Source organism: Arachis hypogaea, chromosome 1 (genome assembly GCF_003086295.3).
Source record: "Arachis hypogaea cultivar Tifrunner chromosome 1, arahy.Tifrunner.gnm2.J5K5, whole genome shotgun sequence".
Lineage (NCBI taxonomy): Eukaryota > Viridiplantae > Streptophyta > Magnoliopsida > Fabales > Fabaceae > Arachis > Arachis hypogaea.
The window spans coordinates 103358463-103386304 of record NC_092036.1 but is presented as its reverse complement, the minus strand read 5'-3'; the positions used below and the strand labels follow the sequence as shown (position 1 = coordinate 103386304).

General features: G+C 27.6%; 2 protein-coding genes across 2 annotated transcripts; both read right to left on the bottom strand.

Moving 5' to 3' along the window:
• Nucleotides 1-11818: 11818 nt before the first annotated feature.
• On the bottom strand, nt 11819-13567 carry LOC112705639 (cytochrome P450 77A1). Its single transcript, XM_025756520.3, has one exon. The coding sequence runs from the start codon at nt 13410-13412 to the stop codon at nt 11880-11882; it is 1533 nt and encodes a 510-aa protein (XP_025612305.1). The 5' UTR covers nt 13413-13567; the 3' UTR covers nt 11819-11879.
• Nucleotides 13568-22397: 8830 nt separating this feature from the next.
• LOC112705630 (beta-glucosidase 46) lies at nt 22398-27613 on the bottom strand. Its single transcript, XM_025756506.3, has 12 exons — nt 27301-27613; nt 26912-26978; nt 26777-26841; nt 25767-25842; nt 25603-25677; nt 24637-24724; nt 24285-24543; nt 24032-24147; nt 23680-23935; nt 23211-23313; nt 23018-23126; nt 22398-22832 (listed from the first exon to the last, which is right to left on the bottom strand). Exons 1-12 carry the CDS (start codon nt 27436-27438, stop codon nt 22616-22618), a joined length of 1569 nt encoding a protein of 522 aa, XP_025612291.1. The 5' UTR covers nt 27439-27613; the 3' UTR covers nt 22398-22615.
• Between the last annotated feature and the right edge of the window lie 229 nt (nt 27614-27842).

Sequence of the window (27842 nt, the reverse complement as noted above, 5' to 3'; positions counted from 1 at the left end):
GTTTCAAAATCGTCTCAATGTTGTCCTGCCGTCAATTCTGTTAACGAATCCCTAATTGCAAGATAATATTGAGCCAATTTTAAAACGTTAAAAACTTAAATAGGACGATTAAAACGCTAAAAACAATTTTAAAACTTACTCCAAATATTAAGGACAAAAACAATACTTTACTCTTAGTTAATGTTCTATTCTTTTCACTAAAATTCAATTCAAAAAAGCATTTCGAAAAAGTGGTGCTAATCATATACATATACTTCAAAAAAGTTGTAATATTTATAACCATTTTGTGGATAACACAATTTTCATCCATTTCTAAATAAAATTAGCCCAAAAATGGTATTTTTTGTTGCATGATATTCTCTAATTCGATAAGGCAAGAACTAATTCGTTGTTTAAGTGCTATTAAACTGATAAAAAAATATTATTTTTCAATAAAAAAATATTTTTTTATTTTTTAGTGTATTTAACAAATTTTTAATAGTAAAAATAAAAATATTAGAAGAATAGAAAAACATCTTTTTGAAAAATTACAATTTACATCTTTTTTTAAAATATTTTTTTCTTTAAAAAAATATTTTTTATATAATAAATGAAGAAAAAAGTATTTTAATCTTATTTTATCCAAACATAATTCATAAATAAAAAAATCTTTTTACATAAAATATCCAAAATTCCAAACATAAAATTACTTTTAATTTTATAAAAAATCTTTTAAAAAATTATTATTTAAAAAAAATCGTTTTAAAAAATAGCACCCAAACAAAAAGCTCTATGTAAGAATTTATAGTTGACCCATAAATTCCTACATACACCTAATTTATTCTATGTTCTCTTTTTGGTAATATGTGTTTTTTTTTCGGTGAACTTTTTTTTTTGGTAATGTATTCTATGTATATTTTACTCACCCCACCTCCTCGCTTGTTTTTGTTTTTGTTCACTTCGCTTGTTTAAGAGGACCAGCCCTTCCCTGGACCGCATTCTCCGGTTTATGTAACAATATTTTTTCTTGGTGAAGAGAATTTTTCTTTTGTCTTGCTTAGTTTCTGGTTTTTGGTCAAGGTTTTGTCTTGCTTAGTTCGCTTCAATTTTATATCCAATGAGGATTTGTCCAAGATCTCATTAATGTCCATCTAACAGGCCCATAAGAGAATGTCGTTGATCGCATTAACACAAGAAAAAAGAAATCTTAGTATTATGTTGTAATATTATTAAATTTAAACGAGTACAGCATGTTGTGAAACAGGGAAATCTCTCCTTTTTTATGAACTATGAAGTGTAAAGAAGAATCAGGGATCAATTTTCCTGTATCTTTGGAGGAATGACTTGTAGATGTGATGTGCCTTCTTTTGATATAGCCAAGTTGTCAAATATTACATGCGCAAGTTCACTAATTTCTTATTAGCATCCCATAAAAGCATCAACAGTTCAACACAATAAGCTATAATAGGATAGTAAAATGGTGGTGAAAGTATTTTTTGGTTCTTTAAAGGCTAGAATAATTTTAAAATTTTTCATTAATTATGGGGTTGTTTTGTAATTTCTTTTACTAAATGACCTCTATTTTATGCCTTACTTTTATAAATATTTTTGCGTTAACTGATAACAAAAGAACAGGAAAACTGAAAGAAGAAGAAATAACTGTGGAAGCAGTACCAATGTGCCATCATCATCAACATCATCAATGGCATTTTCATCATTGAATTCTTGCAATTTCAGTAACTTCTAACATTTTATCAACTTCAGATAAACCTTAATATCATCATGAGTATTATTCTTCACAAACATCCTCATCGCTCCTTTGTTCTCAAGCTCTTCCCTCACCAAAAAATTCCAAACTTTCTCACTCCCCTCTTCCTCTATAAAACCAAACACAAAGTACTAAATAGAAATGACAAACGTAATCATTTAGATAAGGAACTAAGTTCAATTTTAGAACATAGTTTAACCGTGATGGAAACTTCTTGTTTTACTTCTTGCTTATTATCATCAATTTTTTTATATTTATCATCACCACCACCACCTTTTTTTTTGGGCCAGGCATCATTTTCTTTGTCAAGAGGGTTAGTATATATTGACGGCCTTCAAAAAATTTAAAACTGAACAACAGAGCACTGAATCATGTCTAATTATTCAGTTGGCTTTGTAATTTTTAGTGGGCCAATATTAAAAAAAATTACACAAATTCATTTAAAGAATCCTTAATAAGTTTTTTTTTATCTACAGTATTTTTTAATTCGACAGGTTAAGAATTAATTCGTTGCAAATCTAAGTTTCATTAGGTCTGTTACTAGCTAATAAATTACTGTATACACAGAGTGGAATTCAAATTCTCAACAACACTTGCTTAAGCGACCAAATGAGTTCACGACTCAAATTAGTTTTTTTTTCAAGCTCCCTATAATATTAAACCAAACAGCTCAAAGCATTTCTTGGGCTAGACACAGATAACAAACAAAATTGGACCCAAACTATTCAAATATCCCTCTTCCTGCTGGACTTTAGTTGAAGTGGTAAATTATAATGTGTTTTAGTATATTATATTTGGATTTGAAATTCGATAAAAGCGTCAAGTAATGGATGAGAACTCATAAATATTGTGTATGAGAGTGTATACTGCGTATGAGCTTATAATACTTAAGATTAAAAATTATCCAATTCCTTTTTAAAAAAAACTCTCCTCTTATTGTTTCTCATCTAATCATTTAATATTATTTGGATATTGTTGAACAAAAAGATAAACAAAACCTATCATATACCAGTATATGAATACCAGCTGCATTATTGAAATTAAAATAATGATTTACTTTCAATTTAATATATTCTTTTAGAATAAAATATACATTTTATTTTTAATATTTGTGTTTTTTCTTACAAATATTTAACTTATAACGTTTAATTTCATTTAATTTTATTTTTAAATTTTTTATTTATATCAAAATTATTCCTAAATATTTTTTATTTTGTTCCTAATATTTTGATAGAATTAACGTGCGTCTAGAAATAATTTTAAGTTTTTAACACAAATAAAAAATATTAAAAATAAAATTAAATATTAAAAATATTTTTAAAAAATCACAAATATTAATGACATAAAGTATATTTTATCATTCTTTTATATTATTATGGAAACATAATCGAGAAAAAAAGCATTTTAGAATCCATGCCGCTAAATAACTAGGGCGCGGCGAATTGCAGCCAACTAATAATTTTTTTTTTTGAAATTTTTTGAAAGAAAACATCAATTTAAATTATCATGAGAAACATCAAACATCTAAAACTTAATGAAAAAATCTAAAATTAAATAATAATAAGCATTCAAAATTATTATAAAATTATTTTAAAAATTCCTAATAAAAAGAACATTCGAAAGGTAACAAAAAGAAACATCAAAGATTTAGCAAAAACGAGATATCTAAAATATTTTTCAAATTTTATTAGATGAAACATCAATTCAAATTATTATAAGAAATATCCAAAATCTAATGAAAAACCATCCAAAATCTTTTAAAAAAATCCAAAACTAAATAAAAATAAACATCCAAAATCATTGTAAAATTATTTTAAAAATTTCAAAATAAAAAGAAATATACGAAACATAATAAAAAAAGCATCCAAAATCTAACAAAAACGAGATATCCAAAATCATTTTAAAAATTCAAAAACCTAACCAAACAAACCATCCAAAAAATTGGAAAAAGGACATCTAAAACCTAAGCAAAAAAATCTAAAACTATTAAAAAAATAATCCAAAACCCAAAAAATAGAAACATAAAAAACATAAAAAAAATCCGAAACTTAAGATAAAAAATATCTAAAACTTATAAAAAGAATCGTCCAAAACCAAGAAGAGCAATTCAGTCAGAGCACGGCGTCCTTCTTCTTAGCTGGTCGTTCCGTCGCAACCCTTGGTGGGTCAACAGCAGCAAACGTGTGGCAGTCTCCTCGGGGGCACAATGTGCAACCTCCTTAGCGTGATGTGCATCGCAACCCTCTGTGGGAAAACAGCAATGGACGTGTGACGGTCTCCTCGATGGTGTGATGCATGACCTTCTTCCGCTTTTGACTGAGTGCGGCATTGTGCCTTTGCGGTGGATGATCGATTTGCAATGGTTAGTGGCTTCGCGGTGGATGATCTGTGGCGGTTAATGGCACGGAAGACGGCTACGTTGGATCAGATGATGATCAGTCTCGGTCACTAATCGGCGATGATGTCTCCAGTGGCGGAGCTTGAAAACAAATTTGGAGAGGGCCAAAAATGTTACATAAAAATTATAAATATAATTACTCTTTGAATATTTGAATGCTGTATCTATTTTTTTTGTGATTCATTGAAATAGAAGAACTATTTATAGGTGTTGATATTAGAGGTGTTCAAAACCAATCTGAACCGAACAAAATCGACCAACCGAATCGAAAAAGTCAAAAACCGAAAAAATCAAAACAATTATGTTTTACTGTTTTTTGCGGTTCGGTTCGATTTTTTATTCTAACGTTTGAAAACCCTAATCGAACTGAATTGAACCGGTCACCTAAAAAACCCATTACCCCATTAGCCCAACCCCATTATTACCCCACCCCCAAATCAGATTTTCCTAACCCTAACCTAGCATGTTCAAATTCAAAGGAACCCTCCCAGATGTGCCAAACCCATCCCTCCCAACCCCTCCTAGCACAACGCCAAACCCAGCCCAACTAGCCCCTCCCGGCAGCGCCGACCCCCCTCCCTCCCAACACCTCTCAGCACCGCCGAAGGTCAGAGTCCATCGAGTCAGATATGGAGTCTCCAAGTTAGGTATTTATTGAATATATTTGTTGCTAATTGTTAAAAATATTTGTTGAATGCATTTGTTTGAATTTCTGCTTCTGATTTTTTAATTATTTGTTCAATGTATTTGTTATTGATTTTTGGAAGTATGTTTCATTGATGCAGGAATTGTGGCACGGGATAGATTTATTGGCTTGGATCGAGGATTTGGGCCCAATGCTGTGAAAAACTAACCAAACATCAGATTCTATGATCTTCTATTTCCTTATGGTTTCAATCTTTATCATGTTAATCTATTTTTTTTTATTTTTTTCTGTTCAACCTATTAATATTTTTGCTTCTGCTTCTGCTGGTTATTGGTTAGGCACGTACTAGTACCAATATACTTGGTTCTCACCTTTTAGTTGGTTGTTAGTTGTTATTTTTATGCTGTCATTAATAGATTAACATTTTTTCTTTTTGTATTATTAAGATGTTATATATTTTGATTCTGTATTTACTCTTTTTATAAATAGTTTAGAGGAATGGTTCTATCTCTTATATTTTCTTTCCTAAAATGTACTTTACTCTACCCTCAGCCCTCACCTCTTGCTCATTTTCATGATTAATTGAACTTGATTTTTACTGAAAAAGTTTCATTGATTTGTCATGAATATCACATCTTTCATAACATTTTGTTGTTAATAGTGAAAGTGAAAAATTGTACAATTTTTAGTAAAATTTTATGTATTTTATTTTCAGATGATGGAAAACACTACAATTTTGGAAGACTATGAGTTATATGAATAGTAACTACTCATAAATCCTAATTGCTACATTTAAAAATATTATATTTTTATGTGTTATTATTTTTTTTGGGAACAGAATTTTAATTCCAATTAATACATGAAATTAGGAATGTTTAAACAGAAGTGTACATACTAATATCTGTTAGTTGCTTCCACTTTACTATTTTTTAATATTTCAATCTTGGCTTGAACAGTTCTTGCAATTTTTAGACTTTTTTTTCTGAAATTAATTGAAAAACCGAAAAAACTGAACTAAACAAAACCGATATTAATTGGTTTGGTTTGGTTCGGATGGTCTCGATAAAAAAATCGAGCCAAATCGAACCACATAATTAAGATAAAATTGGATCCGATGAGTTTTTGCCAAAAAGCCGAATCAAATTGTAAATCAAACACCCCTAATTGATATTGTAGAAGTTAGGAGTGTTCAAATTCAAACCGTTTTTAAATTAAATTGTCCATCCAATCTAATCCAAATAAAAAAATCAATTAAAACCGCACTAATTCGAATTTGATTGGATTCTATTTTTTGCAAACCGCTAGATCGGATCGGATTTCAAATCTACTTTTCATAACCGATCCAATCCAATCCAAACCGTACATTGTGTTATAATATTATTATTTTATTATTATATTTACAATTATACTTATAACATGTTCAATTTTTTATACATTTTATATTATTCATGTATTATTATTATTTAATAAATACTTTATCTTCAAAATATTATTTATTTATTTATTTTAACTAACTTATAATTTTATTTATATTGTTATGTTATTGTTAGCTTTTTAAAATATTATTGAGACTTGTTATGTCATTATTGATTATTTAAAATTTGATGTTGAGACTTGTTATATGTATTTAATTTTTTTAATTTATAAAACCACAAATTCAATCCGATCCATTTATAAAAGAGGTCATGGCCCTTCGTTGTCTAACTCAAGCTCTACCATTGAGTGTCGCACTAGTGTGTCCGCGTCCTTCTTCCACTTGTAAGCAATTGTGCGTTGCATTCAGGAGGCTGAGTTGTGGCGGCCGGTGGCAGAAGCTTGGTCGGCGCTACCTGTAGTAGCGCGTCGTCCTTAGCCGTTGCAGCTATAGAAAGAGTAAGAGTGGTAAGGATTTATGCGATAATTTTTTTAACTGTGAATGAGAGAAAAAAAAAGTAAAATTAAGATAATTTTATACATGTAATATTTATAATTATATATTTATTATATTTAATATTATTTAATTATTATTATAATAATTAAAAAATTTAATTATTTCGTTAGTTTTTATAAATTTATTAAATTTGTAATTAGGTTTTTATATTTTTTTTCAGTTGGATCTTTATATTGTTTTTAATTTTGTAACTAAGTTTTTTCGTGTTAAAAACATTCAAATTAACGGAATATTACTTTTAAAAAATATATTATCAAATATGTAATTAGATTTTTAATTATGAGTATATTTAATTTATAGAGAGATATTCTATTAATTTTAATATTTTTTATATTGATAATAATCTAATTACAAAACTAAAAGCAGTTTAAAAATCTAATTAATAAAAAAGTATAAAAATATAATTATAAATTTAGTAAAATTATAAAAATTAACTGAGCAATTAAACTATAAAAAATACCAAATAAAATAACTTTAAAATTATTTTGTATTGTATTTCAGACAAATTGTTTTTTATGTTTTATCTTGTGACGTTTTATGAAAATCACATGCAATTATGCCTGGGCAACTCGTTTTCAAGTTTGATTTAATTTCTTTTTGGAAAAGTATAGGGAGCCAATGGTTTAAGCGTACAATGTGTACAATGGAGGTTTAGGAAGTATTAGAGATATAACCATTAGTGTTATATTGTTCTGTCAGGTTATGCTTTTGAAATAAGTGGGTTCATGACATGGTAAACTCCAAAATTAACTTAAGTTTTTAGGATGAGATGTTTATTATCCCTGGTATTCGAATGGTTATTCTGAATAGTGTGGGTGATGTTCATTTTATTCATGGACCAAAGGTTTAGTTCATTATACACATTGTACACTTAGGCCATTGACTCCCTAGCACTACCCTTTCTTTTTTCCTTTATTAGTTATTGCAGCATACAAATACTACAACTCTAGTCTTTGCTATTATCATGTAGTATAGCTATGCTAGTGTCCTTTATTTTTCGTGACATAAGCTTCAGACCACTTTGAATAACACTTGCATATATGATATAATATATTGCTTCATAATATTATACGTGACCAAGTGGATAAAAAATAACTAATATACGAAAATTAATTAATTAATATTTTAATTAATTATTAACTATATTAATAACTTGAATGGCTTAAATTTAACTAGAATTAATATTTTAACTATAATAAAATTAGTGTAATTAACTTATTATAATGGATCATATAATTTTTAAAAATATTAATAAACAAATCTCTCTCTTCTAAATCTTTTTTTTCATTGAACAAAACAAAAAGAGTAGCCATGATGATAGATATTCAATTAATTGCAATGGCTAATAGAAAAAGATTGAATCCAAAATCAGGGTTCAAACATAAATCTTAGTAATAAAAAAGGAATAAAAAAAACTGATTCTTCCATGACTTACATAAGGTGAACCATTGGATGAAATCTTATACCAATCTCACACCATCAAATCATCATTGATGGCTAGTTGATGGCTAACAATCACAAAAATTGCTGCCTCTAGCATTGCTCTTATAACATTTTGTGTGGACTTTGTTTAAGAATAAAATAGATTGTCTGTGAAACTATATAAATGAAAAAATGCAAAAGAATAAAAAACTGATGGAATACCTTTTAATTTTGATATTACAAAAATAACGAATATGAAAACATTAAAAAGTTTAGCGTGTAAAAGACATATGTATGTCAGGGTGAGCAATAGTAGTTCACGACAACAAAAATGAAAAATTCAATCCAAACAAAATGATAATTATTATATTGAAAGAGAGGAAAGAACACTATGAATTTTTTTTTTTTTTGGTTGAACTGAAAAGAAGATTTGGAGAAAAAGATTATTTGTTAAACATCAATTAATAAAAAATTAATAAGTCATAGAGAATAAGTCACATATTAATTTAAAAAAAAATTAGTAAAATTCATCATATATATATAATAAAAAATAATTAAAATTTATCTTATTTCATATTTATTAATTATTACAAGATAAGTTTTTAATTTTTTTATTTCCCTAATATATATATATATATATATATATATTGGTTGTGGCATTGTCCCTTTTATATGTTCTATACTTAAAAAGTTTGTGGACTTTACACCACCACCGTACACGGGATAGCTAGGGCAGTGGCCAGTGAGGCATACAGCACCGTTGAATAGTCTTGTTTTCTTCTTTTGTTTCATCTCTTATTTTTTATATATTTAATAGTGAAAACTGGTAAGGACTAAACACTAAGGTAGTAGTAACAATAAATTCACAACTTAATTCACACAACTACTTTCTGTCACTTGCTTTATCATCTTTAACCCCACAGCAGGGTATCCATATGTGATTATATGTATACGTATACCATAATTGGATCTATGGTCGCTTTCTTTATTATTTAATTTTTACTAGCTAGGGGGATAATATACATGAGAGGATAATCACTCGGTTAGTTAGTGTCAATTAATTAGATACAAGTAAGTCTAAATTCTTTGTTTAGAGTTTAGACTTATTTTGTGAATTTTTTCATATAATGGTATTTTGTGTAAAAATAAGTATATAACTATAACGCCGTTCATTTATGATGTACCTAGCTAATTATTACTAGAGGCATCGATTGATGGGAAAATGCATAAGATATAAGCGCAGAAAGATATCCATATCTTTGCACATAAGTGCAGTGTACATGAACGAGATCAAGTTGCAGTTCATGAGGTGAATGTGATAATAGAAAAAAAATGACCAAAATTATTGTTTATCTATATACTATACAGATTTTTGTGTCGCAGATATATGCTAGCTATTGTCGGTTACAACTATACTATTTTTAAACATTTTTTTCTAAGGAAATTGAACACATCCTCTGGACAATATGTGTAATTCATAAATTTTGACTAGAGTTGTTAAAGCTAGCTAGCAGCAGGCAAGTCTTCATAATTTCTCACATGCATCTATCCAACTACCATTCTGACTATTTTGAATAACTAATGCCTATTTTAATCATGTACTGTCTTCTATCTAGAACTCATTATATTTTGCAAGTTCTTAGTATTTCTTCTCAACTTTAATTTCCTTACCTACATACATTGGATTTGTTTGAGTACTCTAACGTACATGTGTATTAATATTTATAATATGTATACTCGTCACTTTAAAAGTAAAGGGTTTCAAACTATTCATAATTATATTGGCCAAATATAATATTGGTTATGCATTTAATTAATTCTAAACACCTATTTACATATGCTTATTTTAATTTAGACCAGATGTTAAAACATTTTTCTTATTTAGATACAATTTTGTCATAGGACACATTGTGCATAAACATCATGCCTTACAAATACACAGAGTTTGGAGAAGGGTCATATCAAGAGGTGCTTGCAAACAATTTTATCATAATGCTTGTTGTTATATTTTTCATTCCGAATACAAACAAGTTTTTATTCACACAAAAATTTATTCAAATATGTATTTATATGTACATTTAAAAAGCCCTAGTCCCTTAGCTTGTGTACCAAATTACGCGTAAGGACGATGCTACATGAATTGAATATTTTCTAGAAGGGAATACCAAATTGGGGTTTGTAGGTCTAGTTAAGAGAGTCCAATAATGCTAATTCTAAAACTTGTCGTGAGTATTAATTTACCAAGAATATGTGTGCTTTATTCATTGTAAATCAATGTCCATGGAGATAACATTATTAAAAAGTATAGACTGATATATGTGAATTTTGTTGTGAATTTTTATTTACAAATTAAATGTTTTTTAGCAAACACTCGAGTAATATTTTTTATTTTATAAGTAATCATATATTATAATGTGTTATCCAGTAGGTCCACGAAGTTCCTTCGGTGTCATCTTCATTCGGAAATCTTATGGTCCTTGTATGGTTTGATAAATGCGCACAATAATAGAATGGCATGACATGCTTAAGTATGGAAGTTGCACCATGCACAAACAAAAATAAAAAATAAAAAATAAAAAGTCATTAATTTTATTTATTAATTTAATTTTTAATCTAATAATTTAATAATATATTTTTTATTTACACTTTAAATATTAATAATCAATTAATAATAATAAATAATAAATTTTAATATTTTTTAATCTTTTTTCATACAAAAAAAACATACACTTGGAGAGTGTGAAATGAATAGCATCTAGTATATATGGCTGTTGTAACGTCATTCTCACCGTTATTCTACTCCAAATTAATCTGTATCTAAGGATAGATATTGAAAATACATCTTAAATTCATATTAATTAGCATTACAAAAATTCATATTGCTTATATATAATGTCACAAGAGCCGAAAAACGTGTATGGATTTGACTTTTTGTTTTTTGTTTTTTTTTTTAAAGAAAATAAACGGTGTTTTCTCAATTTTTTTGAAAAAGACAGTAGTAATTTTGTGGTTAAACATCATTGACTCATTGTTCATAAGAATTCATTTTTTCCAAGAATTGAACGACTAAAACTTAATGTACTTGATAATATTTTCATGAATGTAGCATCCAATGAATACTATATATAATTATATATAGTAATTCTACATTGTATTGTAATAATATAGATATCCCTATGAATAATGGAATTGATTTAAACCTTTAAAATACTAAAAAAAAAATAAAGCTACATACTATTAGATGCTTTCCTTTTAGTCTGCTCAATTTTATTTTTAATTAGTTACCTATCTAATTTTATATACGTAAAATTTCAATCAAAATCATACACATACACAAAAAATAATAGACAATACATACAAAAATATGTATTTGACAATATTTCATAAATTTTTATTATATTATTATAAACAAATTTTATTATTAGTTTATTGTAGATTTAATTATTTTAATATAACAAATTTATTTATTTTCATAGTTAAATATTTAGTTTAAAAAATATATAAATAAATATATTGTAAATAGTTAATTTGGTTATTGGCTTTTAATATATAATATTTTTTATCATTTTCATATATTTTTGTGAATATAAAAAATAAACTTTTATTTTATTTAACTTTTTATTAATTATTATTAATATCGAATATAAAAAACATAAAAAAAGTTAACATAACATAGTAATATAATGTTTTTCTATAGATAAATGTCTTAATAAAGTTATATAAAAGTTTAATTTAGCTAAATAGACCTAGGGAGAATCATAGGCTTGAGAGGATTCTTCATGACAATAGTAAAAGCAAAGGTCTCAGTGGGGTCGGGTGGTATATTTGGGGCGGGCACCCACTTGAAAGCATGAACCATTCGAGCAAGCAGCATGTAAATGTGAAGTACTCCAAGAGTCCAAGCGGGGCAGATCCTCCTCCCAACCCCAAATGGCATCATCTTCACTCCTTTTGTTCCCGTTATGTCCACGTCAACCCCATCCCCGCTCAAGAACCTCTCGGGTCGGAACTCATCCGGATCCGACCACATATTCGGATCCTCTGTCAACCACGCCGTGTAAAACTCTACGCTAGCATCCTTCGGCACCGTGTACCCTCTCAGTTTTGTCTCCTCCGTAGCAGCATGGGACAACACGAAGTGGCTTGGAGGGTGACGTCGGAAGGTCTCCTTCACCAATGCGCAGAGGTACGGCATCTTCTCTACGTCGCTCTCCATAACAATGCCGTTTTTTCCCACGCAGTCCACAATCTCACCGTACAACCTCTCCTGAATCTCCTGGTCCGTCACCAAGTGGAACATGGCCCATTCCACAGCCGTGGCGCTTGTGTCTGTACCGGCGCTTATGATCTCCGAGACTAGCGTGACGAGCTCCTCATCCCCCAGCCTCCCCCGTCCAGGAACCTCCAATGTGAACAGCGAGTCCACGTAAGCAGCACCGACCGGACTTGCCATCTCAGAACCGTCATCCTTCCCACCACTATTCACGTAATTTCTCCTGCTCTTTATCAACGGAACTAACAGCTCTACCTGCTTCTCCCTAAGCTTCTTCGCCTCTCTCACCTGACGGCGGAATAAGGGAGTGAGAAGAGGTAAGAAGTCTGGAAGCTTGGGAAGGGTAATTAGCATAACGTCCTTCAAGATGCTCTCGATGCTTCTAATTCTATCCTCTGTAATCTTGGCGCCGAAACAGAGGCATATAAGGATGCTGCAAATGGTGAGTCTGCAGTTGCTCATCATTTCAATGAAACCCTTCTCACGTGCCTCTTGCTGAATCCTGCTCATGTGGGCCTCCATGGCCCATTTCCGGATCCAGCTGCACTGCTTTATCCTCAACGGGGTGATCATCTCCGTCACGAAGTTTCGCCGGAGAGAACGCCACACAGGACCGTACTCCGCCGAGTTGATGGCGCATTTCCCCATGCTAAAGATGAGTCGAATTGGGGAGTCCTTGGGCCTGCTGGCGAACAAGGGCCCCCTCTGGATGAGTGCCTCGTGGATGAGTTCGGAACTGGTGATAATGATCATGGTGCGCTGTCCCATCTGCATGGTGAAGATTGGACCATATTTTTCACGTAAATCGCGGACCACGTAGATAAAGTGTCGCCGCTGTAGAATCACTTGAAAGAGGTTCCCCACTATTGGCCAACCTGGTGGTCCGGGAGGCAAATTCTTTTCTCCACCACCTGTGGTGGAGCAGTAGCACCACCACCAACGAAGGAAAAACAATGTGAGGATGAGAAGAATAACATCTATTAGTGTGAGCTCCATATGAATGTGTGGAGAATGAAGAACTAAGGGAAGGGGTATATAACATGAGAGATTGGTGATGAGAGGGAACGAGTTAGGTCCAGCAATTAATTACACTAAGTACGGAGTGCAACTTCATCGGAGATGAGCTATTACAAATATTCAAACCATCATGAATGAATCAATTCCCTTCTTCTTCTTTTTTTATCTATATATATTTGTCCTTTTTTAATTGCTATTCTTTTTTGATAACGCAAGAAGTTATTTACTGACCATATTTCAATGAATCTTGTTAATTAATACTATCAAATCACAGTTGATATAATATTCCACATGAATTTTTAATTTTTATTAATAGATAGTTCAGATAAATATAAAAGTATTATATCAATTATATTTTTATATTTTTATAATAAATTATAAATATAGTACTTTTTTAATACTTTTTTATATATTTATTATTAGAATATAATATTATGTATTTTAATTTAAAAAAGATATTTATTTTTAGTTAAGATTATAAATTATGCTTTATAGTATAAAAAAAATTTATATATATATATATATATGTATGTATATACTCATGACAAAAAGAATAAACAAGTTAAAACAACTCATTTTTGTTGCATTGTTATTATTATTTTATTGCATCGTATAAATAAGAGTATGTTTGGATTAAAGAAATTGACATATATGTAACTAATTAGATATAGAGGTGAATTTTTATTTTACAGTTGCCTATTTTCTTTGTAAAATAGGTAAATAATATTTAATTTTTACAAGTGGAGATTTTTTTTAAGTAAACGTGAGGATACAAGACACAAATTTTCATAAAAAAAAATAAATACAGCTATTCAAAACTAATAATACCTATATATATTATAGTCAAACTTTTTATTTAAATAAAAATTCATTACACGTTCAAATAAGGACAAAAATTATATTAATTTGTGCATTTAATAGTCTCATTTTTGGCACATAGAAAAACGAGATTTATAAAATGAGTAATTGTTTGTGGCTTTGTGCCTTATCTTTTATAGTTTCAAACATCCAAATATTATATAATTTTTTTTTTGTTTTAACAGGCTGCATATTCAAAAATATAACAAATCATTGTCGATAATTAAGATGGTGAAAATACATACACCTAAATGTACATGCTAGTAAATTTTTTAATCCTAATTTAAATTTATAAATAATATTTTTTATTTAAATAAAATAAAGCTCATCATAGTCACACTTATCTGTATATAACATATTACACATCATGTGGAGCTTCTTTTATCTTAGGAGGAGTTTAAGAGTAATCTTAAACAGAATTGTCCCTCTATTTAAGTAGTTTTTTATTTTATTTGTTTTGTTTTTCTTTGTTTAATTTATTTCAATAAAAAAAAAAACACATCACACATGTTAGTAAAATTAGGTGAGTACCTTTTAATATTATTAGGGTTAATGTTCAAATTCGTTCATGAAAGATCACGCGATCTTCATTTTCATTCTCGAATGATTTTTTTAATCAAATTAGTCCCTGAAAGATAAACTGTTAGTCAAATTAGTCATTCCGTCAATTGGATGATGACGTGTCACGTTAAGTGCCACGTGGCAGGTCAGTAACACGTGGCACGCCACGTGACAGTGGCATACCACGTGTCACTTGACATATAAAATTTTTTTCTATTAGTCAAAATAGTCTTTGAAAGTCCAGATATAAGTCATTTTCATTCCTCAAATTTTAAAAGTTAGTCAAACTAATCCTTATATAATTTTTTTATAATATTAAATTTATAATATTTTTTATACTACTAATTTTAATATTATTTTTTAAACCTTAATAAACAAAATTCTCTTTATATAAAATAATAAAAATAATTAAATTTTTATAAAGTTATTTTGTCATTTGTATTTTAAAATTTTACATTTTTAAATTGTAATTTTTTATGTGAATTTTTTTATTTAAATGAGTTTATCAAATTATTGTTGATTATATATTTAAAAATTTAATATTTTAAATTTTACTAAATAATATAGTAATTATTTTAAATTTTAAATCTTTTAAATTTTTTAAAATTATAATTTTTATTATTATATAATTTGTATAGTAAAACTCAATAATTGAAATACTGGTTTATGAAATCACTTTTTGAATCTTAATATTTTAATATAATTTTTTAAATATTTCATTTAAAACAAAAGAAATTTTATTTTAATACGAAGCATATCTATTTATATAATGTACTAGTGTGGAGTAGCCTGCGTTATGCACATATTACGCTTAAGAAGCAATTCATTAATAATAATAATAATAATAATAATAATAATAATAATTAACCAACCAATTTTTAATATTTTGTAAAATTTGGAATTGAAGCAAAATTTGTGAATCTTCTTGAATTTTGACTCTAAGTATCACTATCATTACCTCCTATATATAAGTAATACCATAATGAAAAAAAAAGATGTAGTAGAAAAAAATATTGGTATAACTTTGTTTAGATTAACATATATAAATTTTGATTTTGAGCATATAACTTTGTTTAGGTTAATAAATACATACATTTTAATTTTGAGTATTTTGAGCATATAACTTTGTTTAGGTTAATAAATACATACATTTTAATTTTGAGTATATATATATTCCAGCAAAATGTAGTAATGTAACAAAAAAGGTTTTAGAATAGAAAAGAATAAGAGAGATTTTGAGAAGAATTAAAGGAGAGAGATAATTTTATGAAGAAAAAATAAAAAAAAGTATATAAGGAATAGATTGACTAATTTTTAAAATTTGAGGGATGAAAATGACTTACGTTTGGACTTTCAAGGACTATTTTGACTAATAGAAAACTTTTTTATATGTTAAGAGACACATGCCACGTGTCACTGACCTGTCACGTGGCGTGCCATGTGTTACTGATCTGCCACGTGGCGTGTCACGTCATCATGCCACGTGGCACTTAACGTGACACGTCATCATACAATTTACGGAATGACTAATTTGACTAACAGTTTATTTTTCAGGGACTAATTTAATTAAAAAAATTATTCGGGGACGAAAATGAAGATCGCGTGATTTTTTAGGGACGAATTTGAACATTAACCCAGTATTAGTATTATAAATATAAACATAAAAAACCACACACACATATATATATATAATATACTTCGAAAGAAAATAAAAATCATATATCAAATTCAATCTAACAACACAAACAATTTTTGAAAATAAGATATTGAAAAAACATAACAAATAATATTTTGAATATTTTCACTTTATAAAGAGAAATATAAAATATATTGATATGGATTACGAAGAGGGAATTCAACTTCAATTATTTATTCATGCTTTTAAAGGAAGAAAACCTCCCAATTTAGGCTGAGAACTATTTTCTTTAAAAACAACAAAAAAAAATCTGAGTGTATATATTTAATTTAGAGTAAAGTATTATTTTTGTTCTAACTTTTAGAGATAAATACTATTTATGTTTCTAACGTTTGAATACTTTTACAAACATTAAGATACAAATATAATGAATAGAACTTACCCAATATTGATGACAAAAATAATATTTTATTCTTCAATTAATAAGTAAATTTTATGTATAAAAATACACATAAAATTCATCAATAAATATTTTTACCCTATTTTAATTTACTAAACTTATTGTAAGTAAATTTTTTTTCTTCGAGGAAGGCCAAAGTTAAAAAATAAAGGGGGCAACATAGAAAATAAAAAATACTGTGAACTTATTGTGAAAAAGTACATTTTTGGAGAGATCATCGCCCTCCTTTTCTTTATCGTACTTGTGAGTCAATTCAGTTAATTTATCCTCATTTCTAATGTAGTCACCAAAAAATCCTCATTTCTAATGTAATTAGAATTTCATCGAATTACATAATTTATATTGCATGGTTTATCCTAGCTAATAACAATAAATAAAAAACTCTGTTCCATAACATTCATATGTATGTCCCTGCATTTCCTTGAACCAATGGGTGTGCAAGTAAATTTATAGTAGCAACAATCATTAACAAATTAAATTCGATAGTTTGTCGTTGGATTAGATCAATAATGTTACTTAAAGTTGCAATTTTTTATATACATTGTTTTTCTTAGTCATAATAATGTCTCGCTTAACAAAATTTTAATAAGCATTAATAGAAACACGAAAGAAATAATAATATCTAAGCAGCAATTGTCAGTACAACTACAGATTAGTTGATGGAAGTTAATTGAACTTTTTTTTTTCATGTGAAAAGGAGACACTGGGAGAAGCGTCCTTAACGTAATCTATATTGATTTGTAGTTGGAGTAATGGTTTTCAATATTTCCATTTTATTTGTGATTTCTTTTCGGTTTGATCAATGGATTATTATTCCTGACACTATATTTCTATCAAAGCACAGATTAGCTCAGTTTGGAGATATCATAAAAAAATAAATAATAAAATATAATATTTTAGTTTTTTATTCTTTAATATTTGATTTTAACCGATTTTCTTTTATAAAAAAATGTTTGAAAGTTTAATTTAGAAATCATAGGTAGTCATAATTTGTTTCTTTTCGCTTTTGTTTATTCATTAATTATTATTAGAATAAATATATATAAAAATTATAAATATTAAGTTAAATAAAATAATTTTAAATTATTATTTTCTAAGTATTATTATTTTTTTATCGTTAATTGATTATTTATATTGAGTTTAAACACTTGTCTCCGAAAAATAGTATATGAAAGAGAACGATAATAATGAATTTTGGATGATCTTTTATATATATATATATATATATATATATATATATAATATTAAAGAAATAAAAAAATTAAAACTTATCTTATTTAATATTTATTAATTATCACAAAAATTAATAAATACTAAATAAAGTAAGTTATAACTGTTTTTGGTTGATTTTGTTATTAAATATTTCTGATATAATATATATTTCTAAATATGTCACTTATTTTTACCTAAAAGTGTTGAGTTTGAGTTTTATTGAGACCTTTAAAAAAAAAAAGAGATTTAGCAATTAGCTCAGTTGGTGTTTAATCAAATTTCTTCAATATTTGGTAAAAAATTAAACTTTAACTATCTATAAAAAGGACTTTTTCTATTTTTTTTACTATCTATTTCTATGCGAACAAAATTTAGATTTAATTATTCTGATATTATCTATAATTTTATCAAATTTACAATAATTCTTTATATATATAAAATTGGATCTCTATATTATTTTTAATTTTATAATTAGGTCTTCTTTGTATAAAAAATATTAAAACTAATGAAATATTTTTCTTAAAAAATATATAGTTAAAGATCTAATTAAATTTTGAATTGTGAATATTTTTAATTTGTAAAAAAATATTATATTAACTCTAATATTTTTTACACTATTAAAAATCAAATTACAAAATTAAAAATAATGTAAAAACTCAACAGAAAAAAAATAGAACTTTAATTATAAATTTAGTGAAACTATATAGACTAACAAATAATTAAACCAAAAATTTAATATGTTTGTACACAACTATTACATCAGAGCATGAAGGACTAAGAGTCAATTTAGATTGACTTTTAAAAAATTATATTTATCTTTTAGTTTTAATTTATTTTAAAAAATAATGAAACTATTAGAATTTATTATTTTTGGTCATCATTTAACCATCAATTCAATTTCTTTAGTTTAATTCTTTTGATTTAGTAATCCAACAACTTATTTTATCCTATCGTTTTAAATATTGATGACAAAAAAATTGATGATTCTCTAGTATGTTTCTTTTTTTAATAAACAAAAGCTATTTCAATTTTTAAATTTAAATAATTTTGTTCAAAAAAAATTTTAAATATTAAAAATATCTTTGTTTTTATTATTTAAAATTAAAATATTACTAGTTTTAAAAGAAATAAATAACTCTTTTTTTAATAAAAATATTTTTATGTATTTAAATAAATTTAAATTAAATAAAAATATTTAAATTTTAATAATGATAAATTAGGCTTTACCCAGTACTAACTAAATCAAGACATTCTGAGACCTATGACTCTATGAGTGATAGAGGATCCACTATAGTTGAAGATGATCTCAAAAAGAGTAAGAGAAAAAAAAAAAAAAAGCATTAAGAGTAGATGCGTACAATAAATAAGACATTGAATCATGACACATCGATATCATTCATTGGCGTGCGATAAAACTAACCAGTATTATTGTGTTGGATGGTTGTATGGCAGGGTCATATATCTTATACAAAAGAGAGAGTACTGTCTTATTGGCAGCTGTGTTTGTTTTTCTTTTACTGCATATAATAATATTAATAATATAACAAAAATACTGGTAATACAAAAATAGGTTTATTTGTTATGATGTTCTAGAAAGAAGTAGGTTGTATCATTTAATTAAGAAAAATGCTAAGTAGTTCCATTATTTATGATCAGAACTCACAAGCCTAAGTGGGTTAATTGGACTCATACAATTATAAATATATTTGTAAGCTAAGTCAACCATATAACAAGTTCAAATTTTGCATTTTGCTCTATTTATTTTTTCAGTATCGTTATTTGTTTTCTTGTTATATATGTTTAATATTTAAATTTACAGTAATATATATAAAAAGGAATTATACTACGTGTGTATATTAAAATTAGCTATCAAAGTCAAATATCTGTATAAAATATATATTAGAATACAAATATATATTAAAAATAAATTAAACTACATGTATATTTAGACATAGAATTTGGATTCTCTAAAGTTTGAATTTCACTTTAGAGAGTAAAGTGTGATCTTTCACTATTTATTTTATAGGTGAGATTAAAAATAAATATGAGAGAAATAGAAAATTACATTTTATCCTCTAAAGTACAAATTTAAAATTTAGATGATCCAAATTTTTATACTACATAAATATATTAATAACTAATTTTAATAATTAATTTTAATGTACAAATAACATTTTTATTAAAAAATTTTATAATTTATGGCAACTAACAACTGACAAAAGTGAGACCCTAGTATTTGAAATCAGGGATAGCACTCACTCCTCACTGGTTACTCATTTAAAAATGTTACTAAGTCCAACTTCCCATGGTGAATTACCGCAATAAATAGCATTAGATTATGGTCTGGCCAGTCCAGCAATGCCTCATCACGACTGTCACCCAATGTCTACACGGTTTCAGACCATGTAATAAATGATTCCCTCATTGAGCTACCCCTATCCACTGACTCTAACTTCAACATATCTTTACTCTCAAAAGGCCAAAACAATGGAAAAGAATAAGAGTGCTTTACCAAAATATAAAAATGTTTAAGACTAAAAAGGGTAAAGAGTGCCCATAGATTGGGATTTTAAGGCTTTGTTTTGTTTTTTATTTTTAATTTTAATGTAAGATTTGTTGAGAACAGAAGTGAAAATAAAAAATATATAAATATGTTACATATACACAAAAAATAGTATTTTTATTATTTTTTATAAATCTTGAAAATAAAAAAATAAAAACTAAAAATAAAATGAAAAAATACCTAGCAGACTATATGAATTTGTTGGTTAAGAAGCCAAGCAAAGAACTATTAGACCCATTATATCAACTATAAATTTATACCCACGTAATTTGTGCATGACATATATATTTAAAGAAACGGAATAATTCCTACCCATTATATCAACTAATACAAGTTTAGAGTACAATAAATTTTATAGTTGTCAAACTTTTATTTAGTTTCCATTTTTCTAAATTTTTTGTTGTTAAAAGTAAATGTTATATTATTGTTATACAGGAACTAAATTATATATTTACCCATAAATTTAAACTTGGGTTTAGCTTTCAAAATGGTTTCTAAAACATTTCGTATGATTGTATGAATTAATCTGGTTCCTAAAAAATTCATTGTCACAATTTATTAACGTGAGTCGATCAATGGTAATTTCGTTTTCTTCTTATTAACGACAAGCTTACCTTCGCACTGCAATTTTAGAGAGACACGAGAGAGCGAAAGCCTATCAGATCACTTTTATAACGGAATAATCAGCATTAAAAACCATCTTTATATTGGATGGTTTAGTATTTTGATGATTCCTATTTTATTGAAAGCAACTTTTGTATTTATTATTGTTTTTATTGTTGTTTTTTCAGTAGATATTAATGATAGAAAAATGTTAGAGAGCCAATAGATTTTATAATTTGTAGTTATTAATTAGTCATTATGAGTGTTTCTAATTGTGTGAAATTAAATTTAATAATGTAGAATTACTCATTTTTCTTTTAATTATTAAGTACCGACCAAATTTTAATAAAAGTGTTGGCCAGATATTCGTGAACTTATTTTTAAATATCTACTTTATGAAACAATATTATTTTGAGTGTCATTATTCCTACTTTAATAAAAAATTAACAAAATGATTAACTTTAACACAGATATCTTCTGGATAACAAATTAACTCATAATTTTTTATAGGCTTATCCCAACATTATTAAACCCTAAGATTTATTCTGTCAAAAAAGGGAAAAAAATAGAAAAAAGAAATATAAGAAGAGGATCACTTGGGTTGAGTGCATGTCATCATAATTCATTGAAAATATTTAATAATAAAAAAATTAAAATTAATTTATTTAATATTTATTAATTATTATTAAAATAAATAAATACTAAATAAAATAAAGTTTAACTTTTTTTTTTTCTCCTCCATAACATTACCGATAATTTATAACCAATCCATATCATAAGGACCCCATGTCATAAGAAATATCATAAATAGATCATTATTATTAGATTTAGAATACACTACTAGTACTATATGGATCCATTTGCCCTTGGTCCACCGAACTATCTAAGCATAGAGCGAATGAATAACATGTTTCTGAACACGTGCTGCCCAGTTAGTGGTAAGGGAGTTGAATATAGCATGAATATGGTCATAATTCAATTTTTATTTTATTATTTTACTACACAAAAGATAATAATTAATTAACCATATAGATAAATGTTTAAATTTGATTTGCCATTAGCACATACATATTTTACGATTGGTTGAATTATATATCCAAGTGATGCTTATATAATCTTTGTTCTCTATCAGATAAAATAAACTGTGACAATAATTAAATAAGTGTTGAGTTATAAAATTCTAGCACGATTAAACCTTTGGCCTTATGTTGATTTACCTCAAGATCTAAGGCATGTATGTGGTGGTGTTCTCACTTGAATAAACCCAAGATGGCTGGCCTTATTACTTTTTACAACTCAGAAACCTTGCTAGTGTTATTATTGTACTTCCATTTCAACTGATGGATTTCAATGAATTGCTTATACCAAGTTGCTGATAATCTTGGAGTCCTCTTCAAGGAATTATGATCCACATGATGAAGTCCATATCTTAATGTATATCCATATATCCACTCAAAGTTGTCTAGCAACGACCACGCAAAGTATCCCCTCACATCTGCTCCTTTCCTGAAACACAACGTCGGTCAAAACTTACTTGTAGTTATTTTTATTTAAAATTAATAGTTAAAAATTATTGGATAATAATTTAGTCAAATATGTTAAATCTGCGATTCATTTTTTCTGTGTACTTGCTTTGAACTTATCATAACATGCAATAAATGGAATCCCTGTCTTCTCATTTTTATTCTTACCTTATTGCTTCTAACATGGCCTCAAAATGATTCCTCATGCACCTTATTCTATTATAATCGTTAAGTTGTTCCTCCATGGTGGAATTTGAATCTTCTTGTACGGGATACCCTATGAAATGTTTGGATTATATATCTATATCAGATAGAAGTGTTCGGAAAAGAACTTTGAACGGTGTTGGTGCTTAATGCTTACCATTTTCAGTGATGAACATTAGAATATTGTTGTATCTGTTTCTGACATATGTAATGGCTTTCTCCATGCCTTCCGGGTAAATATTGAGCCAACTAAATGGTGTCTGCATGAGATTATATTAGAAGCTTTGGAATTGATAAACCCATAAGGGGCCTGTGATTTTACCAAAATGCTTTTACATTTTAAGAAAATTTCAATGCAAATTTCTGAAAATGCGAAAACATTCCATAAATCATATTGCTAGAATTTAATTTTCATAAATCATATTGCTAGAATTTAATTTTGGCGAATTGTCAGTATAAAACAGTTCTATACGTGTATCCAATTACATTATATCAGCAAACATAATTACTTTTTATATTGATTGCGTGTCCAAAAGAACAAATATAATTGAACGACTCATAGTTAGTGCATCAAAATTAAACTCAAAATTGCAACTTTGAGAGTACTTAATTACACCACTACTTACAGGTTCTCCAATTGAGACACCATTTTTGTCTCCACTTTTTTGGTATGAACCTTCTGTTCTGGAGGTGCCTACTCCCGGTTTACACGTGGAATATATACAATCTTTGATATAGTGAGCTGTGTAGTAATTGAGGCCAACGAAATCCAATCCTTTCTTGAGTTTCTCCATTTCCTTGCTCGAAAACTTGGGTAACACGCTTCCAAGAACATTCTCCATTTCTGTTGGGTACTTTCCAAATATCACTGGGTCCAGGAACCTAAATTATAATTTATGATAAAGAAGGTACAAATATAAGGTTTCTCTATATCCTTACTTAAAAAAAAAATTCTGTGACAGGAGAATTGTGTTATACCAATTGAAGGAGAATGATCTTGCTCTTTCGGTGGCCAATTTGTCTGCTGTGGAATTGCTGATTGGTTCATACCATTCATGTTGAAGGACTATGCCAATCATTCCTTTTTGCTCACTCTGAGATTTTCAATAATCAAAAGACAGTTAAAATGTGAAGAAGTTTTTGTTATGTGTTAGAGTAATAATAAGTATTTCTTGTCTTTCAAGAAATGCCACTAAGGCTGTTATTGTAAGAACTGTGTCAAATTTATTACTTGATATTTGCTTCTGTAGATACCAACAGCAGCAGCATGTGAAAGGATAATGTTATGTGCTGCTATGAATGGTTCCCTTTCTGAGTCCCCTGCTTTGCATGGTAACATTGCCAATGAGCCAGAGCAACGGGACGGCGGATATACGCCGGAACGGTAACCAAGTGGGGCTAGGTAGTTTGGCTCATTGAAGGTGACCCAATACTTGACTCTGTCACCAAAGCTTCTAAAACATAGGTCTGCATAGAATGCAAAATCTTCTCTGCATTCTCATCAGATATTAAAATATGGTTAATGTTGAAGTTAAGAAATGAAACATGTCTAGGCAAATTGGAAGATTGATTGAACAGCTTACTTTGATTGAGGACTTAGCCAGCCTCCATATCTGTCCTCCAGCTCTTGAGGACTATCATAGTGAGATAGTACTACAAAGGGTTGGATCCCTGTTTTTTCAGAAAAGAAAATGCATGTCTAATTACACAAAAACTATGTTAAATTGAAATAGAGACAGTAGTGTAATTTCTTTATCAGCAAACTATAAAGGACTAATCTTTTCATTGTAATTTTAATTTTTAATATTCTTTTTTCGAGAATTTAGGGTTTAGAATTAGAACTTAGAATTTAAATTTAAAGATTTAAAATAAAAAATAATTTAAAAAATTGGCTCATATTTACTATATAAAAAAAGGAAACTAGTTTCTTAGTTGAATTCTTTCGCCGATTTTTAATGAAAGCGTTGAAATGTGAAAGTGTATATGATATATCACATTTGGTTATTATTAGGAAAAAGAACTCTTTTAGTGAAGAGTTAGGTGAAGAGAACTAAATTTTTAATAGAATATGCACTGTACATGATGTTTTTATTCTTAATTTATAAAGCATAATTTATTTGTATATTAATTGTTAGTCTATCTTATAACTATATTTATAATTTATCAATTTTTTAAACAAAAAAATTACAATCTTATTTATTGATTTTTTTATTTAATATAAATAAATAGTTAAAAGTCTAATAAGTTAAGAATAATTTATTTAAAAAAAATATTCGGACAAGTCGACCTAACAAATTTTATAGATTTTTTTTAAGCTTTTGACTTTGCCTTTTTAACTAATTAACTTTAAAAAACCAACCAAAACTGAACTTAAAACGAATCGAACCCACTTCTACTCCTAATTATACATAATGTTTTTGTTTTTTTTTAAGTATTTATTTCTATTGTAAAACTAACAATATTATTTTTTATCCAATTTAACTCTTCACCGTATCATTAAAATGTAACAATTTCTCAAGTAAGAGTCAAAACACTGAGAATTAAATTACCTTTTAGAAGCAGAGCATCAATTAGTGTGTTATAGAAGTTGATACCAGCTCTATTGACCTTTCCAAACCTTCCCTCTGTTCACAGGAGTCTATGTTAGTAGGGCTGTGTGGGAAAATTTGTTGAGTTAGATTCAGATTTTGGTAGTGTAGGAGAGGATAAATACTTGGTAGAATTCTTGACCAAGATAAAGAAAGCTTGTAGCTGTTCACTTTCAAAGCCTCCATTAAATCTATATCCTCCTATTTTAATCCACATTCAAATTATGGAAATTAATAGCCTTTTCCTCCTCACATTTCTAGATATATTTAATATTTAAAAAAAAATCATACAAATAAAATAATTCTAACTCAAAATTATCCAGATATTTTAAATTAGAATTGATTATATGATGTCTTGAACATTTTTAAATAAATTGAATCAAATTGATTTGATCTATACTATTTACATATATAAATCAATCATCTATATGTTATACTAATAATAAATATACTAATAATAAATCAAATCATATATATATTTTATACATTCTGTATATTATATGTAAATAGCGTAAATCGGAGTCAATTTGATTCGATTTATATAAAATATTCATTTGCGTAATTTTAAAATCTACTCAATTGTCGTGTTCTATACAAATAAAAAATACCTAATTTGACCATAGATTTTTAGTAGGGTTAATCCTGATGGTTAAGAACTTAAAGATGATGCAATAGGGCATACCGGTTATGCTGTTGTGTGGGACCTGGAGATGAAGAGTTGGGGAAAGAAAGAACACAAACGTGATAAAGGTTGTTTTAATTACTGTACGTGGATGTCATGCATCAGCCCAGCAAGTTGAGAATTTTTTTATGAGCAATGTTAGGAGCCAACAATTTTGGTATTTTATAATTATCAATTGACTATCAATAATATTTTTAATGATGTGAGATTACATTCAATAGTAAAAAATCACTCACTTTTCTTTTGATGGTTAAGTGCTGTCCAAAAAACACAAAAATTGTTGGCCCTAGACTTTTTCTTTTACTGTTAATTAACATTACCACGCGGAGCGCATGGATTCCATCGTAGCATATTTTAATATTTTAAATTAGCTAAAAATATAAAAAATATTACATCAATAGGTATCTATATTAATGTTGATATTAACATATGATATTGGTGATAGAAGCTTACCAGATAGCGATGGTAATGATCAACGGCAATATCACCATTACTTCCATCAATTATTACATATCTACCTGCAAGTAGAAACTGATCTCATTCAACAAAAGATATGCAGAGATAAACCAGTCTAATTTGATGATAAACCTGGTCCGTGAGTGAAGTTATCCCAATTACTCTGTCCTTTGCCATCGCTCATGTAAGCACCTTCGTACTGTCAAAGTTTAATAAAAAACGCATAAGACCATTTACGTCTCTCCCTGTTAGCTTAAATTTTTTAGAAAAGTGACTTTATGATATAGTTTCAGAACTTTAACGACTAAAAAAAATGAATTTAACATAAGACAAATAAAAAAATTATATAAAAATTTATGAATATTTTTCTATCAATTTAAATTTTTAGCAGCGGTTTTATGTCGTACTGAAATAATAGTTACAATTTGTATTCTAATTATTAGAAGATCCATAATTAGTTTTTGTAAGTAACAATTAATAACAAGGTATATATATGGAGCTTAAAGGAAATCAAATCAAACCTGGTAAGAAGAAGATCCTATCCCGAAGAGAAAGTTGCTGGGTAGACTGAAGCCATTTGAGAAACATGGCAGAAAAGGAAGCAAATGCAACAGGATCTCACAGTAGAGGATAATTTTCTTCAATGTGGACAACCCCATTGCATGCTATTATATTGTGTTTAATTGTAAAATGCCAACCATCGATAATATACACCACAGTAGGCTATATAAACTATAGAGCAAGAACGGGTAAGATTTTTTTTGGTGACTTGAACGGGTTAGTTTTGTTTCTTTACTAGTAGTATACCCCGTGGATTCGCACGGTCTTAAATATGATTTTTTTATTAAATTTAATTATATATGTATAACTCTAAATGGTTATGTATATAAAATATATAAAAACATTTAATTTAGTGTAATGAAAATATTTAAATTATAGAGATAATAACATTAAAATTTTAAATACATTCAACAATTTAGTTTAAAATTTTGGTATTAACACAATCAATTTCTAAATATATTTATATAATAACTCATTTAAAATATAATCAACTAAAATACAT